Source organism: Pecten maximus, chromosome 8 (assembly GCF_902652985.1).
Source record: "Pecten maximus chromosome 8, xPecMax1.1, whole genome shotgun sequence".
Taxonomy (NCBI): Eukaryota; Metazoa; Mollusca; class Bivalvia; order Pectinida; family Pectinidae; genus Pecten; species Pecten maximus.
In genome coordinates, this window is record NC_047022.1 from 19,969,772 (window position 1) to 19,989,300 (window position 19,529).

Below are 19,529 nucleotides of genomic sequence, written 5' to 3' on the forward strand. Positions count from 1 at the left end.
TATGAACAACCTTCCAGCTATTGGTTTATTTCTGGGGTTTATAATGTTTTACTGAAAACTATCTGTTGAAGCCTTTTATATGCTCGACATTGGTTTCCTTGTTACAGGAAGTGCTATCAATTTTACCATTTTTAATTTTATTATTATATTTTAACAACTTTTGTTGTCATTCTAGATTTCCTCTTTCCCCGGAGTTTTAATTTGCCATGCACACGCTTGTATTGGCAGCTGGTTATAGTGGTTAATTAACAGTGGTTAATTAACATACCAGCATAGTCACTCATTTTAAACATTCAGTAACCATGACAATTCATACAATAATCTACATTGTAATACAATTTGGAAGATTTTAAAAATCTGCCTCAAGATTTGAATACCCTCTTTTTTAACATGGCATTTGACAATAATTGTATGTTACTTGAGAAATCTTTTCCTTATCGTGCTGTAATATCTATTGACTCTCAGGTTGGTATCATACACCAGCACATCACCATGTTACTGAACACACAACCTCAATGACCTGAACACTACTTTTGTAACAGTTTCCCTCCCAATTCTTTTTAGAATTGTCCTTGTTTCATTTAATGTCAATCCACATTTCACTTAATGTCAATCCACAACTTCAAGAAGGCATTGGGTTCAGCCCAACCACCAAATGTTTTCAGATGATGGTTTTTGAAATGTGGCATTCATTTTGCAAAGTTTAACATTCCAAGTAATATCCAGTTTCATTACTACCATGCTATAACTAATGTTTTGCATAAGACTAATGCTTCAATAAGGTGCGTATATATTAAAACGCATTTTCTGAACATTACAATTTAATAAATGCTCTTTATTTGGCTTTTGAATTGATTTTATAAGTATTTGCGTACCTCTGTAGATTTACAAAGTGAAATTACCCAAATACTGACTAAAACAAGATCAGATTAATTTCGCTTGAATCCTTTGCTTGTGAAAATCTCTTGGTCTTGCTTTTAAAACTCCACAAGTCACAAATTGACAGAAATGCAAATATATGTTGTTGATTCTCATCAGGTTTTCCAAAAACAGGTATATTTTCAATCTTTGTTCACCTTAATGGCATACTTGCCCCGATATACAATAACACATGGTGACCAAAATGCAGTTTTTTGTTTACCACTGGTTCTGGTATACTAATACACCATTTTACCTTGTAATAGCAAACCACTAACCACTTTTCTTTACAATAGTAAACTTTTTTCAACTTTTTTAAACATTTGTAAACCTTCAACATTTTTAACATTGTTAAACTTTTTCACCTTTTTTTTTTACATTTGTAAACCTTTTTCAACATTTGTAAACCTTTTCCGACTTTTTTTTTTAATTTGTAAAGTGCTTGGTGACAATTTGCACACCAGCAATACGATTATAACCATTTTGATTATCAATCTGAATAACCACCTTTTCTTATCTTAACAGTGGTCAACTGTTCTTATTACCTCTTTTAAACTCTGAACCCTTCTTTTTTCTTTTCCCTTTTTTCAGACTTTTTTTTAGACATTGGTAAACCATTTTTGAAATTTGCAACATTGCTGACACTATGAACACCAGCAAGACTTTTTCAACCATTTTGATAGTCAATCTGTCTAACCCCACTTTTTTTATCTCTTTAAACATTGTTAGGTAAACCTATTTTTCCACACTTTGCACACCAGCAACACTTGTAGATTTTGGTCATCTTCTTCCTATGGATGTGTTGATACATCATAACACAATCCCTGTTGCAAACCTTTCGCAAATAACATTTGTACTATTTTCTTGACTCTTAATGTGATACTATAAATTCTAATGGTTTGAAGACTGATAAGTCAATATATCATTCACTACTGTGACTGGACACATCCAGCTTCTTCACCGTATAAAACCATTCTTTGTATCCATACTCACAATCTGGCCCTCTCAGCTTTTAACTTTTATCCAATTCAAGAAAAAAAAACACCTTTACAAGCCAACAGACTACAGTAAAGCCAACCATTTCTTTTAAATGTTAAGATCAAATGTTGACTCTGTAGCCAGGCATTGGTTTATAAACCCCAATGTACAACACTGTAAACACATACCACCAGAGGCTGGACAAGATTTAACAGATCTCAGTCACGAATACAATTTTTATTTACAACAGTATCAGTAAGTCAATTCTCCAGTTTCAGCTAGCTAAGAATCTGAGTGTTCACCCTAACCTCAGAAATTAACACATTTTAATGGTTTGTACCAGATAACCCACATTTTAATGGGTTGTACTGAATCATCCACACATTTTAATGGCATGTCTTGGATTATATCCAAACATAATGGTTTGTACAAGATTATCCACACATTTTAATGGTTTGTACAAGATTATCCACACATTTTAATGGTTTGCACCCAATCCACACCTTTTAATGGTTTGTTCCCAATCATCCACACATTTTAATGGTTTGTACCCAATCATCCACACATTTTAATGGTTTGTACCCAATCATCCACACATTTTAATGGTTTGTTCCCAATCATCCACACATTTTAAGGTTTGTTCTCAATTATATCCACACATTTTTATGATTTTTACCCAATCATCCACACATTTTGATGGTTTGTACCAAGTCATCCACACATTTTAATGGAATGTACCCGAATATATCCACACATTTAAATGGTATGTATCCGTTTATATCCACACATATTAATGGGTTGTTCAGGATTATCCACATATTTCTATGGTTTATACCTGACCAATTATCCAAACATTAGCAGCCAATTTTTCACTTTTCTCTTGTCAATTGACAGGTCTTTTTACACCTTAACATTTACTCTTAAGACCATGAAAAGTTGACACATTTCGATGACTTAAGTCATGGGTCAGTTTGTACATTTTACAGGTAACATGAGCCCAACATGTGGGCACATCAAACCAAACCACATTTCAATTTTAATCCCGAGGACCTGAATACTATATATTTTTTTTATTTTTTTTAAGACATTTTTGTATCTCTTGTAGACATTTTACCATTTCTGATACACCTTGCAACATAGCACAATGTAGTCATTTAATCTTGTATTTACCTCTACTTTTCTAACATTTTTTTAAACCTTTGCAATTATAAGTTGCTGGTGAACGTTGTACATATTGAATGCTAAACATTTCATAACAAATAGTTATAAACACACATGACAAGCATATTAACATTAAGCAATGCAATCATAAAATACTCGCACATTCATCACCTGGGTTTTATAGCAACCTAAGATAATATTCATCAAATGTAGGATTCAAATGCAGGAATTACTTGAGCAGAAGACTGATCACATTTTTGAAACATGATTACCAGGTATTAAATTTCACAATGCTACAACTTGGTAATTTTTCTACTGGATGAATATACAATTAGGTTGTGAAATACCTTCTTCCACCAACGAATCTCTCATTCCAATTACTCACTTTCTGGGTAATTCTAAATCAATATATCGGGTGGTCTTCTAAGCCAAGAATAATATTAAAGATAGCTGAACTGATGTTAGTTTTCACTTAATATTTTTTTTTTAAATCTTTGAAAAAATCACTGAAAGCAAATCCACTTATTTCATGAATTTATGTCTGCGGATTGTCTCATGGTATTGAATATTTTGAGAGAAAAAATGGCAAAAGCAGAAAAAAATTCCAGATTGAATAAGCCTTAAAAGTGTTAAATATATAGGCAATTCGAAAAACTATTGAGGGATCAGTGTCAATTCTTGAAAATACACCATGGTTTCATGTTGGCCAGGAAGTATAAAAAATCTTCTCTTAACTTTAACTTGGTCTGTACATCTATGATCCAATATTGCACATAATTGAGTTGCTTATTAATTGAACTTACTAAATACTTCTTAAGAAGTTGAGATAAATACATAGTAAATGATGACATTCAATAATAATAATGATAAAAAATCACCACATGATGGTAAAGTTGAATGAGTGAATAATGTATGTTGCTTATTGAATATGCATTTAAAATTCAAATCCAATTTGAACACTTTTCAGGAAATATTACCAATTCTCAAAAATCAAAAAAAAAAATCAAAAAAAAAAATCATTTTTAACACAAGTATCTGAATCAAATTTCCCCATATTTCTTTACCTTGATATACAAGCTGATCTAAATTATTTACCAAATTTGCTATATACATATACATCCGGAGAAAATAACTACTACATTGCAACTTCTTCACATAGACTAATAGTAACAGCAGTCTTCCTTTTCTTCCTTTGTTGCCGCAAGATAAATGGTAAGGAAAAATGTAGATACATTCACATTTGTTTGATGGATAAGTGATAAATAAATAAATATATTAATACTATATATATATATAAAAAATAATTAAATACAGGACACACTGCAGCCAGTATTTTTAACACTGGCACTCTTGTCCCTCTTTAGAAAGTAAAAATACACCTTCCTTCTATGTTTTTTATCACTAAATATGTGATGTGGCTTTTATGTATTTTCAACCTAAAGTGACTTGCTTAAGTGGATGGACCCTGTACCCAAAACGACTACAGTAAATGGACCCTAAACGAGTGTGAGACAAACTAACACAAGTATACAGTGGTAATAAGATAAGAGAAACTGTAATAAGTCATGCTAGCCATGACCGTGGACTTACCACCACCAAAACCTTTGTTGTAACCTCCGCGACCTCCGCTGCAATATATTAAGAGTATGGTCAGTACCGAATGGTCACTCCAAACAAACACAGTACCCATCTACTATGTACGACTGGGTGACCAGTGATACTGATCTTCAGGGAAGCTTCTTCGCTGTCTGGCTGCTGTATGTCGAGATCTGCTCTAAGAAGTCTCATAAAGACTCCCTAGTTGTGTTGTTGGTTGGACACACTGCTTTAACATGTTCAAATGTACACATTTGGATTTTGGATTGCTCTTCTGGTGGGTTTTTTTTCCACAATTGGATTTGAAAGCTTCTCCATAAGCAGGAGCCCATCTTCTAACATTCGACCATACACACTGGAGTTGCGTGTTTTATCAGTCGATTCACACGTTTATATCATGGCTGATCCCCAGTGACACACACTTATGTCAACACCAGTTTTAAACTTAACTTTAAATTTTTTGTAAACCCCAAATGCATTTTCTTGCATTTTTTTCAAACCTTTTATGTGTACAAAATGTAGTACAACTGTCAAATCATTAAATGCATTCTCCGACCATTTTTATCAAGTGGCTCTGGTTTATCATGGATTAAATGTGTCAGATTATAGTTGAATTCCCAGGTTCTACATGTGTAAAAGCTCAAAACAGTATATCATGGGAATTATGTGAACTTTGTTAGCAGGAAATTCACTGGCAAAAATATACAAACACTACAAACTATTTTAAAATGGTAAAATGAAAAACAAAAAAGCATGACTTAAAGTGGTTGTATAGCCGGGAAGCAGACTTATTAGCAATAAAGACCAGTAAAATACCATTTAGATGTTAATCATAATTTGTAAATCAAAACATGGTGCTCTTGGCTGTCCATGGCACTTAACTACTTTTACTTAACAAAATAAGTGTCCTATATCAGAATCCCTGCCAAAATTCATCCTGCCTTGCTTCCAGCAGCAAGACCCATGATGGAAGATGAACTACCAATTTTTGCAGCATGTAAGCAGATGTTTTCAGGTCAACTTGAAATAGTGTAGAAAGAATACTAGCAAGATCACTGCAATGAACAGCAGGCAAAGACTTCTGACAGAAAATGAAAGCTACTTTGATGGAATGGTATATTGCAGCCAATTATAGATGATGCAGTACTGTAATACTCTAAATACAAAGGTGACGAGATGGGAAATAACATAAAAAATAGGGTAAATCTTCACACTGGATAGCTTCTTATTGCTCCAAAACACAAGCTATTTCACACTGGGTAGCTTCTTATTGCTTCAAAATACATATTAAACTGAGCTCATACTACAAATCCATCTAATATTAAAAATGACCAATTATTGAAAATTTACTTAATTATTTTGGGGGAAAACCCTACAAATTATATTCACAAAAAATTCAGGCTAATTTAATATAAAGATAAAATGCAAAAGAACTGTATACTACAAACAACCATACAAAAAAAAAAATGAAAAATAAAAAGCGAAACTCAAAATAAATGTTTGGACTTAAAACATTAAACAATCCTGACTCTACTGAGACCTTATGCTACAATTGTCATTTCCTGTGTGCACTTCATCATCTCTGAGACATTGTTTTATAATGGTTGTACCAGTTCATGCAAGGACACCTCGGTTCCTATTTTTTTTTTTGATAACCAGAGCCACTCCAAGACGCCGAATATAATTTAACATGCTTGCTTCACCATTAGCATTGGACTCGCTGGACTGCCAACACATCATATTTACAGGAACCTTCACACATTACCTTTTCAGTATACATCAACCTTTAATCTGAAAATTATATGAACCAACCCTGTTCACTGGCCAACTGTTTATTTATCAAAGGTGATGCACACTTTTTATTAACAGATTTCTAAATAGCAATCCTTATTCAGCTTCACCAACTTGTAAATAAATATCAGGCTTTTAACTCGAGTCATTTTCTAGACAAACACTATTATTTGTATCTCAGTTTTGAATTTCTTCAATGAAAGATACTAAATCAGTCTTTTTTAAATCCTTATTTCAATGTTAAGCCTTTAACTGAACATTATTCAGCAATACAGAAAGATATTTTATCAATGTGTTGCATGGATTTAGCTAAGCAATAGGACTGATCAATAGATTTGGCTTTGTCAAAAAAAAACTTAATTGCATTTATTTAGCTCACCTGGCCAAAGGGCAAGTGATTTTATTTCAGGAGTGATGGAACCTAGATTGCAACCATTCAAATTTACTTTTTTTCAGGTCTTAATCCTATTATGGAACAAATCTACCACCTTATTTTAAGGCCCTGATAGGAGGTCCGGTGCAAGTTGTCCCTCCTGCTGGTGTGACACAAGACACTTATCGTTACCAGGAATATGGGGGGTTAGAATGTTGTCAAACGCACTGGACCTCTGTCAGCAGGACTTAGTTAATACTTTGTATTGACGTATTCTTATTTTTTGTCTATTACAAATCTAAGCCTCCACTAATTTAGTAGTTGTCATTGTGTTTACAGGACAAAATTGAGTAACTCCTACCATATTTATAAAACTTGTGTTAGTATTATATCTCGAACAGGTATCACTTTTAAATGCAAATCCAGCGAGTCCATTTTGCTTGTATCATAAAACCCATTTATTCCAGCATTTGTTTATCATTTCATTGAAAAAAGCCAGTAGTTGATTGCGAACTCTCATTGGGTCACCTGGTAGAAAGTCTTCAGAAATGGAAAAAGGATTATGCATATCAAAGGCATACACACAATGGACATTTGTCCTACACTGTAACTTCATCTTTTTACTACACATGTATATACTCAAGTCTTCAAGTTAACCCATTTCTTATACATAATTCCACCTTTTCTAATTTTCAACCTTTTCTTGTAGCCACGGTTACATATTACACCCTTTACTTTGAGGGATCGTCTTTTCACCTTTGAATCCCCATAGTAACCTTTCAAAATAATGTTTTGATTATCGTACAAACCCTTTGTATTATTTTTTTTGTCACCACAAGGACAATATTGTTACTATTTATTCATATATACAGGATACTTCATTTATACTCTCCTCATTATCAATAGTACAATTGAAATCACTCGGATTTAATAAACCTATATTCATAAACAATGTTCTTGTGCAGTTTACTTCTACTGTGAATATCATTAAATATAAAACCTACCCATAGCTTGATCCGCCACCTCCTCGGTTGTCTGTAAAACAGAAATATTGCTTTGAGACATGTCAAAGAATCTCATTGCAATTTTCTAATTCTGTACAATTTATTGAAGGCATGCCAATATCATGTTGTCCTTGAACATGTATCTTTAAAAGCATAAACCAAGGCTTGTATTTGGAAAATTTAACTACACAATTTGTTCTTTTAACCATTTGCTGAATTGCCTAAATTCTCAACTGTGTCAAAACCATTAATATATGCCTTTCTTTTGTCAAGCAAACAAATTTCTTATTAGCTCAAAATATGTGCTCCGCTTCCGAGATAAATCCATTGGAAAGATGTTGTTTTAAACATTTACATTGGCCTATAAGAATCTAAATATTTTTTTTGCCCAACATAATTGTCTTCAGAGCTGAAAGTAAATTGTAAGACTTACTACGTCTGTCATCATATGAGCTGCCGCCACCCCTGCCTGATCCATAGGAGCTTCCACCATGGCCACCGTAGGAACCGCCGCCGCCACCGCCGCCCCCTCCTCCGCCACCACCACCTCCGTAGCTGGACTGTGATCCTCCACCATAACTGGATCCCCCACCGTAACTAGACCCCCCGCCCCCTCCACTGCTACCAGAGTTATAACCCCCTGATGATTGCTGTCCACCACCATAACCCTGCTGGCCATATGAAGCAGTTGGACTTGTTGCTGGTTGTTGCTGCTGCTGCTGGTAACCTTTCAATAAAAACAAAATTATTGGGATCAGCTTGTTTCCTTTTATATTCTTCATCTCCCAACATGTATTCTAATAATTCAAAATGCTTAAGATACAATACCAACATTTGCGGAGCTTGCAGTGAAATAACTATGAAATATATTGCTGTTTACTTTCGTTAATTATCAAATTTGGACTGTTGGCATCTTTTCTTTAGCAGATTTGAATTACAAGATTGCTTTGGTAATGTCTGCCAGCTGATCTTCAAACATCTTGATCCTCAAATATCTAAAATTAAATTCTATGGATAAAAAGGGAGAATGAAATTGAATACTTCATCTATTACAGCACAAATGAACATTCTAATTTCTGGGCTAAGTTTTTTTCTGGCAGATTTACCATTGTGATCTCAAGTACCCCTAAAGATATTTGATTGATCATTTCTTTTTGGAAGTAAATTTTCTGTATTCAAAATAGTATGTCTTTCTAAAACATGAGGCTATCCATGCAAAAATGTCTACAGACATGACAATACAAATCATGCTCATAGGCAAAAAAATAAAGAATTAAAGTCTTGATCAATAAATAAAAACAGGTTTATCTTTTGCTTTCATTTCTGCAAGTCAGGGATTTTTCTAGTTTCTACAGCAAAACTCTTCTAATATGCAAATATGCAGAATATAGCTTTTCTGAAAACTTCACTGAAATAGATTAGCCAATCAAAATTTCAATGAATTGAAAAGTTTCAAACTACATGCACATTTTGCAAAATTCTTTTATGTTTTTGAGGAAATTCCTTTAATGCCAAAAGAAGTGAAAATGACTACACAAACAAATCATTTCATAAAAATGAGAAATAGCTATATCAAAGTCACAGCAGATATCTCCTTAATTTGTGTAGAGATGATGAGATAAAACAGAGGAATTTTCAATCTACAGTATAACCTTGTTTGTTCTATGTGCTAAAAAATCATCATTCCATCCTCATAATAACAAGGTATTTTTTCTGAAGGACATAAACTAGTAATCAGGTCCCTACACAACTGCAAAATATTACCTGTGTGAAATATCAGTTAATACCAACATCAATACATGCAAAAATTAATGTGATGTAAAAGACAAAAGAAAAAAAGAAAATTTCCTTGATAAAGTGAGGATGGAGTAAACTAGAATAATCCCTGTCTGCAAACCATCTGCTATCATCTACAGATCAATGTTCCTGTGTTACAACATTGTGATCTTGTTTGTCGTCTGTGTGAAGTCGGAGAAATTGATGTTACCTGACTGTTGACCATAAGACTGTTGCGAGCTGTCACCGTAGGAAGATGAACCGTAACTCTGTTGACCGCCATATGAACCTAATACACAGAATCGATATCCATTTACTTTTGAAACCAAACTCATCCCTAGGATTTACAGTACACAAAACTATGCCCATTGAATCACTTTTATTTCCAATCAAACTGTAATCTTACCAATTACCAAGTAACAGCATTTGATTTTTGCATAAACTGTCAAGACTTGATTGCAAAACTTTTTCTCAGTATCTTTTCTTTATAAGGAAACCACAACTATTATATCACACCTCAATCAGAGCACAGCAATTAACAGTATGACAGGAAAGTTAATCATTTCCACAACTGGATATGATGAACTTTATTAAAAAACTTTTTTCACGAAGTATCCATGCAAGTGGGAAAAAGAAATGATAGGAATAGGCAAAGTTATGTGTTCATATAAATATTATAAGCAAAAAAAGTGTTCTAACAAAAAAAGAAAACCTGAATTTTCTGATGCAAAATCTTATAAACTGTCAGTTCGAGACAAAATGTTTGTTTCTTTTACAATTCCAAAACACTTGAATGTCTAATACTCTTCCTTTCTTTTGTAAGAACACAAATATTAATATTCAGTTATATATATTTTAAGGTGCTTTCTAGGCCTAGCAGATGATTCATTCATAGTAAAGTTAACAAAATTAATATTCCTGTCAAAACTTTTACTCTAATTCATTGAGAATAACCACTCAAAATATCTTTCATTTTCTTGAAGTTAACGTCCATCATAAAGTCACAATTTACTGATTTTTTTTTCATTTTAAAATTATGCATCATCTGCTAGCTAAGCATGTTAATGTTCTGTGGAAACATTAACTTGCTACATATGTAAGTGTTGATGAAATCTACCTGACGAGTAAGAGGGTGTCGTTTGTGACTGGCTATAGTCTGTGCTGGCAGGTTGGGTGTAACCCTGTTGTCCATATGAACCATAAGCTTGTGGTTGTCCTGCTGAACTTTGACCTAAAGCAGAGGAAATCAGAAAGTTGGCTTTCATTCATGTGTTGAAATAATATTTTCTTTCAATAATTTTTTTGACAAAAAGAAAGAAAAGTTATCTTTTGATAAATTCACAAAAGATGGTCATTCTTCAATAGTAGTAGAAAACTCCTCTTACCATAGCTATTTTACCAAAATCATACAACTGAGCATACAATTGCTATTCCTTCCAATTCTCATTCCTGTACTTTCTCAAGACTTACCATAACTTTCTGGTGCAGTATATGAAGCAGGTTGTGTTGTGGCCGCAGACTGTGGGGCCTGTGAATAAGCACTCTGATCATAACCAGTGTATCCCTGTTGACCATAGGCTGCTGGTTGCTGAAAAATTATTTCAATACACATATTAATTGAACAAATATTTAAATTGAAACTTCAAACTGTTTTCTTAAATGATAAAATTCGTTATTTTCTTAAAACAATACATATACCAAATTTGAATTATGGTGATACATTGGATCTAGAAATATTATCAAGGATTTATGGATTTTATATTTCATTTTACGGTTATTCTCTTTTTTCGCTATATTATCTGTATCATTTTTCATTTTCATCAAATAAAGCATTTTGTCAAGTTTTAGCTCATTATACTGCTGTACATATTCACTTTTTTTTGCTGAAAGGGTAGTAACTTTTAAAAGTTGAATAAATCTCGGATTATTATCGACAGGTGATTTACCTGTTGTCCATATGTTGCTGCTGCTGCTGGTTGTTGTTGTTGGTAAGAAGTGGCATCTGTTGATGTGCCGTAACTCCCGTAGGAGTAGCTGAAATATAAGCAGACATTTTTAGTCATTGGGTTTATAAAGATTCTTCAATTTCAGAAATCATGTATAGATTGACATACCTGCCAAGTTTCCCGCATTTGGCGGGAGACTCCCGAATATTCAATTCAAAAATCAAATTCTCTAGTTTGAAATTAATGACCCGCACGGGTCCCGAATTTTATCAAATTCTCCAGTTTTCTCCCGCTTGGCCCAAGTACCTCGCCCTCGGACATGACATGCGTCAATTTGATGCTCAATTTCTGACTAAAATTAGTGTGTATATAAGTCTTAAACCGTTGTCCAATATACAGAATCAACAAAGGGCATATTAGCTATGGTCAGTGACACTAATTGACCCCTAGGGGTTAATTAAAAGAGTCGGTCAACTGTGACAAACCTGGCCGACTCTCAACAAATTGGGTCTCAGGTTATGTTTCCAATAATCAACATACCTGTAGTAAAATAAGCTATTAGCAACGTAGATTTTTCCAAAGAAGTTATACAAACCCTAAACTAGCCATATTTGCCAACAAATTAGTATATTTTTATTGATTGAAGAATGTTGGCAAAGAACTGCAGTCTGACTCTCAAAAAATCGGCACCATGCTGTTGACGGCAGCCATGTTTATTGTGATGAATATCCTAAAAATGGACCCGGAATCCGGAAATGTATAAATTTTTTTCAGGATTTTTTTTTCTCTCTCCTGATTTTAGAGAATTATTTTTGTGGGAAATAATGTCATTAAAAAAGAAAGATACTTAATTTTCTTTTTTTTCCAATGAAACTTATACATGGATTTGATTTAAAAAGAAGAGCCTGCAACTTCTATATTTAGATTATTAAAAAAATAAATGGAATTATTTGAAGGTAAATTCAATTGAACTAATGTTTTTGAATATGCTGCATTTAATTTAATCCAAAATTGACCTACATCAATATCAGTATACATTTGAAAACAATTCATCTCAGGATTTTTATTTGACTCTGAGGATTTTACAACTGAGAGTCACTGACTCCTGAGATTTTGTGCCTACTTTTGTTTACTATATAGTAGTTTCATTCACAATTCAGAACAAGTTATAATAACTTTAATTTACTTGTTATCAAATTGAATACTATTATTCAATTAATTTGCGGTTTTTTTGTTGTTGATGAATTGAATTCAATATGTTAATAGTAAAAATGTCGCCGCGCGAAATCTCCAGTTTGAGGAAAGTCCTCAAACTGGAGATCTCCAGTTTGCCGACATTTGACCCTTGGCAGGTATGGATTGATAATATTATCAGGTGTTATGGATAACATGCTACAAAACTAAACTTATTGGGGCAAGGAGAATACTCGCACAAGACCAGATTTGGTTGCAAAATGACATTATTTTGCAATTTTCAACAAACACATGTTGGAATCATTTTCAACAACATATCTACACTACTATACAAAGGTTACTTGCCAAGTAGACGAGTACTATATAATATTACGTTTTTTTCTCTGTCAACATTTAAAATTACATGACTTTGTCCTTACGACACAATGCCGTTTATCGATGTATCAATGTTTATGTTTCTATGGATATTAAACAGTGGATAAAAGTCCACAATTTGATTCTTTTTAACTGATTTAAGTGTAACAATCACAGTAAGCATAAGTTACTTTTGAAAAACCTTGTAACATAATAGTGTGAAGAATACCTATCAAATCATGAGACATAGGATGTTGGTATTTTTCAAAAAGGTCACCCTTAATTGATTCTCAAGATTACACTGTGGTACATTGAAGTCAGCACTTCAGGTTTCAAGAAACTGTTAGTTGTAAATAGAATTACCTGGCTGGCTGCCCTGCCGATGTTGAGTAACTGTACTCTGAAATAAATGAGAAAGGAGAGTAAGTCTATTGGATGTCTAGCAAATGTGTACTCCAACAATGTTAGAGGTTTTACATGGCGAGATACTTTTGACAGGCGCTGTGTAACCTCTAACTGCCCATAGCTGATTTTCCCCGATGCTGGCGATGAAATTTTCAAAGTTCGTATATTGAAAAAATATAGCGTGTCAACTTACATTTAAATGATCAACAGGGTCCAATACATATTTCTTGCCATAATCCCATGATTAAATGAGAATAATTCCGTAGCAAACACACAAATTATGAAGTTTTCTTCTACCGAAGCGAAGCAGAGCTCAAGCAGACAATACTGCCGGTAGTGATAGTAGAAATACCACGTGATTTGCTGGTTAATACAAAAATGGATTACAACCTATGTCCTACAAGCGGAATACAACAAAGTCTGTATCATTTCGTTCAGTTTGAAATAACTAAAACCATTTTGTATCAACCTTTAGGCAGCCATTTTTAAAAACGACTAGAAAAGTGCTACAATGACATGGACATACATTTTGTGTGTTCTATACCAGATTATACTATAAATTTGTGTCTGTGACATACATATGGGATATATATTGCATACATGATGCGTAGACATCGTTGTAATGACCCGTCAACCACTTAAGTGTTTTTTTCAAGCATATTTCGTTGCGCCTGGATTTCGGACGGAAACTGCATCAAAGAATTAGTGCTTCGGAAATAAGAGGTCGCAGTCGGTAAAATAATATCCGATAGAAAAAAGGGCCGACCAGCAGCCTCTTATGTTATAGGAGTAAGCAAATGTGATGCAATGTAAAATGTTATGAAGGCATATCCCTTATAATCACCCCCCCCCCCCCCCCCCCATTACATTGTGGCAGGATGAGAGGTCGCTAGTTCGAACCCCAGCGTGGTATTTTTCATTACACCTTCATATACATAGAACAGCCTACGCAACCGGAATAGGAAATTGCATTAGCCCAATACTTAAGATTCGAAAGTAAAATCTATGTAAAATTAAATTCTAAGTTGAGAAATGTACGCAAGCCACTTACTTGTCCCATGAAATAGGACCCTACATAGACCTAGATTTAGATATTTATCTTACAAATTCGCAATGTCAAGGCTGAATATTTCTTTGTCATCGAGAAGAGAAATACATATCATCTTTTTGCTAAAATAATTGTTTGTCTATCTAGAGCTTGAGCTTCCCGTGTGACATAGATCAGCTATAAAGTTCCCACTAACTTAGGATTGAAGAGATATCAGAAATTGGTGTCTTTAAAAACACATGCGATTGAGAAAAATGAACAGCGTTTTGATCTTGTAAAAGGGGAAATGCCGGCTCGAATAAAAAGAAAAAAACATGTAGAAATCACTGTCGTAATTGGTTTTTCAAATGAACCATGATTCGAATGATATCATCAGACATCTCCAGAACAAAATATTTGAACAATAAAGACAAAATGATACTCAGTAGACATGTAACATTGGTGGACATAACACTTACGACTTGCGTCCGCCATTTTTTCTTCCCAAGCGTGGTGCGCGGTCACGTGACATATAACCTCGTGTTCAAAAGTGACACGTGACCAAATTCTGCCGTAGTATTTCCAATAAAGTATCTCCTCGTCCTGCATGAGTTTTTTTTTTCCTATCAGCGTAGCTCCCATAACTTTTTCAGCAATTATAGAATAAATCACAAAGAATGGGGTTTGTGATGATAGCCAATCAGTGTGCGTGATGAGAGCCATATCGCATGCATGTTTTATATACAAACATATTTCATCTAAGATTGATTTGAACTGCAATAGGTGACCGCGCACCACGCTACCTACAGAAACAAAATTGAGGTGAAAACAGCAATATTATAGAGCGCATAGCATGTATTTAATTTCGTGTCAAATACATAATTTAGGGAGAAAGGATGTCATCATGAAAATGAATAATAGAAAATAATACATTAAATATCCATAAATGAATTATGGATATCCATAATTCATTTATATGGATACCCGGTATTTGAAAATGAATTATGGATATTTGAAATGAATTAGGGGTATCCATAAATAGTGACTTTTCCACTTTGGTTTGCCACAGAAAACAATACCTTGGAAATATTTGAGCAACATATATGTACATTACTTTTATTATTATAATATTGTTGAAATGACAATCACGTACGCACCCACTGCCTCTCATCACGCACCCCATGGCTCTCATCACGCACCCCATGGCTCTCATCTCGCACCCCTGTTGGCTCTAACCGCGTACCACTTAATTGGCTCTCGTCATGCACACACCACATGGCTCCCATCATCACACACCCCATGGCTCTCATTATGCACCACATTCCTCTCATCACGTATCCCATGGCTCTCATCACGCATCCCCTGCCTCTCATCACCCACCCTCTGGCTCTCATCACGCAGCCCATTGCTCTCATCACGCACACTGACTGACTATAACCACGAACCTCATGGCTCTCATCACGATCCGCGCTTGCCTCTCATCATCACGCACGCATAACTTTCATCACGCACCCCATGGCTCTCATTACGTATCCCCTGGCTCTCATTACGCACTACTGACTCTCATCACGTATCCTTTGGCTCTCATCACGCACTACTGGCTCTCATCACGCACCGGCATGGCTCTCATCACGTCTCCCCCGGCTCTCATCACGTATCCTCTGGCTCACATCACGAACTGGTCCCCTGGCTCTCATCACGCACCCTCTGGCTCTCATCTCGTCTCCCCCGGCTCTCATCACGTATCCCCTGGCTCTCATCACGCACCCTCTTGTTCTCACCACGCATCCCATGGCTCTCATGACGCACCCCTGTCTTTCATCATGCACCACTAATGTGGCTCTCATTATGCAACCCTCGTTCTCACCGCACATCCCCTGTCTTTCATCGCGCACCCTCTGTCGCTAATCATGCATCAATCACATCACCACATATCCCCTGGCTCTCTTCACGAACCCCCTGGCTCTCATCACGTATCCCATTACTCTCATCACGTCTCCCCCGGCTCTCACCACGTATATCCCCTGGCTCTCATCACGAACGAGTCCACTGGCTCTCATCACACGCACTCTGGCTCTCATCACGATCCCCCTGGCTCTCATCACGTACTCTCTGGCTCTCATCACGTATCCCCTGGCTCTCATGACGCACCCTCTGGCTCTCATCACGATCGGGTCCCTTGGCTCTCATCACACACCCTCTGGCTCTCACCACGTATTTCCCTGACTCTCATCACGAACGGGTCCCCTGGCTCTCATCACGAACGGGTCCCCTGGCTCTCATCACGCACCCTCTGGCTCTCATCACGAACAGGTCCCCTCGCTCTCATCACGCACCCTCTGGCTCTCACCACGTATATCCCCTGGCTCTCATCACGAACGGGTCCCCTCGCTCTCATCACACACCCTCTGGCTTTCACCACGTATCCCCTGGCTCTCATTACGAACGGGTCCCCTGGCTCTCATCACGCACCCTCTGGCTCTCATCACGAACGGGTCCCCTCGCTCTCATCACGCACCCTCTGGCTCTCATCACGAACGGGTCCCCTGGCTCTCATCACGCACCCTCTGGCTCTCATCGCGATCGGGTCCCTTGGCTCTCATCACGCACCCTCTGGCTCTCACCACGTATTCCCTGGCTCTCATCACGAACGGGTCCCCTCGCTCTCATCACGCACCCTCTGGCTCTCACCACGTATATCCCCTGGCTCTCATCACACACCCTCTGGCTTTCACCACGTATCCCCTGGCTCTCATTACGAACGGGTCCCCTGGCTCTCATCACGCACCCTCTGGCTCTCATCACGAACGGGTCCCCTCGCTCTCATCACGCACCCTCTGGCTCTCACCACGTATATCCCCTGGCTCTCATCACGCACCCTCTGGCTCTCATCACGCTTTCACTTCATATTTAACCGAAATTAGTAGTAAAATTACTTGACGCAGAATTCCAAAAGCAACAAAGTATGACTCCCTAATATGTCACGGAAAATGATTGACGAATATGATGTATCCTTTTCCAAATACAGAACTTTATTCAGAAGAAAATCGCGGGATGTTCTATGGTTTGAAATGAGGTTTTAAATTTGACCTATCTGAATTAGATTACGAAATAGTCACAGGTTGTATATATCTGTACATTCCTTCTGAGATTTAAAGATATTACTGATCAAATAACACATTTACAAAAATCGAGGACGAGCTGTACACGCTATCACAGGGAATCGAAAATAAATCATGTATGTGGACGATTTTTTGAGACATCGATGAAAACAATATAATGATCTAGACATTGTATCATAGATGTCTCATATTTCATTCATCTCATCCTTGGAATATATTATGAAGAGTTGACTTTAAACATATTTTATTTACACATATTTGCAAATAGGATTTGGCACAAGTTATTACAACTTATGAAGCCATTTCCTTACGATAGTTACATAGACAACAGATGATATTACAGACTGATCAACTGCAGTACGAAAGAGATATAGGCCTACATAACATTAGGCACTCACACAAAATAATATAACAAAGTCAATAAAATTTTCAAACATGTTAAATATTGTTAAAAACTTGTTAAAATCTTCCGCTGGATTTTATAAAATTTTGTACTTTGTTAAATACAACACAATTTAAATCCAAAGACATTTTCATTTCCAAAAAGTAATAATCTTAAAGATATATTTATATCTAAATCACTTAAATGATTTAAAAGCACAACTCGAGCATTTGTGTAAGATTGACATTCAAAGAAGAAGTAATAGGCATTCTCACAATAATAGCCACAATTTACACAATTTGAGTTTTGGACCAGATTTGAACGGTAAAGATCATGATTAAGGGAACTGCATTCATGTCTTAATTTAGTGTGAATAATATTAAGTTTTCCATCACCAATTAAGTAATAAGGGGGTACTGAGCATGGTAAGTTAGGGGCTAAAGCTGACTTGAAAGCAGAAAAAGGCATGGATCTAATATCAGAATGTATAGAGTTCCACATCGTCAAAGAGGAAGTTGACCTCTTCCAGTAAGAACCCATGTTCTAATCTAGTAAGAACATGGGTTCTTATTATGACCTATTTCCCAGTGTTGCAATTGTACAATGTTGCAAAATGACCTCGGTACATCGAAATAAATACATTGTAAAACATGTACTTTTTTAAAAAAAAAACACACATTTTTCAGTTTTTTTCAATACATTTAATTTTAATAACTTTAAACATTGCTATTTCAGTGCAATTTTAACAAATCACTTCAAATTGATTGTCACTGTACAATATTATTAAGGTTTAATTCATTGCTTTTAGACGTACCTGTGATCTCAGTTTTTATTTCATTTGCGTCACTGGCTCCAAGAGGAGAGGTTCTAGGAGGACACTTATTTCTTTTTCCTGTACAGAAGATGTTCCCTTATCATCAGGAATCCCTGTACTGCAGTGCTCCTGTGGCCAGTTCATTGCATAATAAGTTGTTCGTCTACTCCGTTCTGGAATAGTGATGTAGAACAGGTTCTTTGCCCGGATAGATTGGAAAAGTTCCATTGGATCCCCGCTTTTGTACACATCGTTTTCACAATCGTCGAGAGTTTGTGAACACCGACAACCTGACTGGAAAATTTTATTTTTTTCTTGGATCGGGCGCCTATAGAATGCTCCCATTTTCCCAACTTTTTCGAGGTAAAACGTTCATATAGATCATACAGCGACCGGTCGCTTCCCGCCTCAGAATAATGTTTCACATATTTTGGCTGTATCTTTCTTTGATTTAACCCGTCAGCAAAGTTTTTTGACGTTCTACCTTGAAATTCAATAGAAGTTCCCAACTCGTCTGTGACTTGTGGGTTATATCCTAAAGAACTCGTAAACTGTGGTGTAACCAATACATGTACTCTTTCGACCGACTGGTTCAACATGATATCCCTCTTGAGACATTTTCTCAAGGTAAAGCGCTGTCACCACGCAATTTGTAATAACGACGCAATTTGTAATAACTTTTCAAATG

General features: G+C 35.8%; 1 protein-coding gene across 2 annotated transcripts; it reads right to left on the reverse strand.

The window, feature by feature from the left end:
- Positions 1–1,216: 1,216 nt before the first annotated feature.
- On the reverse strand, positions 1,217–15,090 carry LOC117332714 (glycine-rich cell wall structural protein 1.0-like). 2 transcript variants are annotated; one of them, XM_033891720.1, is made up of 9 exons: positions 15,003–15,090; positions 13,455–13,491; positions 11,544–11,631; positions 11,068–11,185; positions 10,715–10,828; positions 9,809–9,886; positions 8,255–8,548; positions 7,822–7,852; positions 1,217–4,685 (listed from the first exon to the last, which is right to left on the reverse strand). In XM_033891720.1, exons 1-9 carry the CDS (start codon positions 15,016–15,018, stop codon positions 4,574–4,576), a joined length of 888 nt encoding a protein of 295 aa, XP_033747611.1. In that variant the 5' UTR covers positions 15,019–15,090; the 3' UTR covers positions 1,217–4,573. The 2 variants fall into 2 exon arrangements, with proteins under 2 accessions (XP_033747611.1, XP_033747612.1); XM_033891721.1 differs by lacking the exon at positions 9,809–9,886.
- Between the last annotated feature and the right edge of the window lie 4,439 nt (positions 15,091–19,529).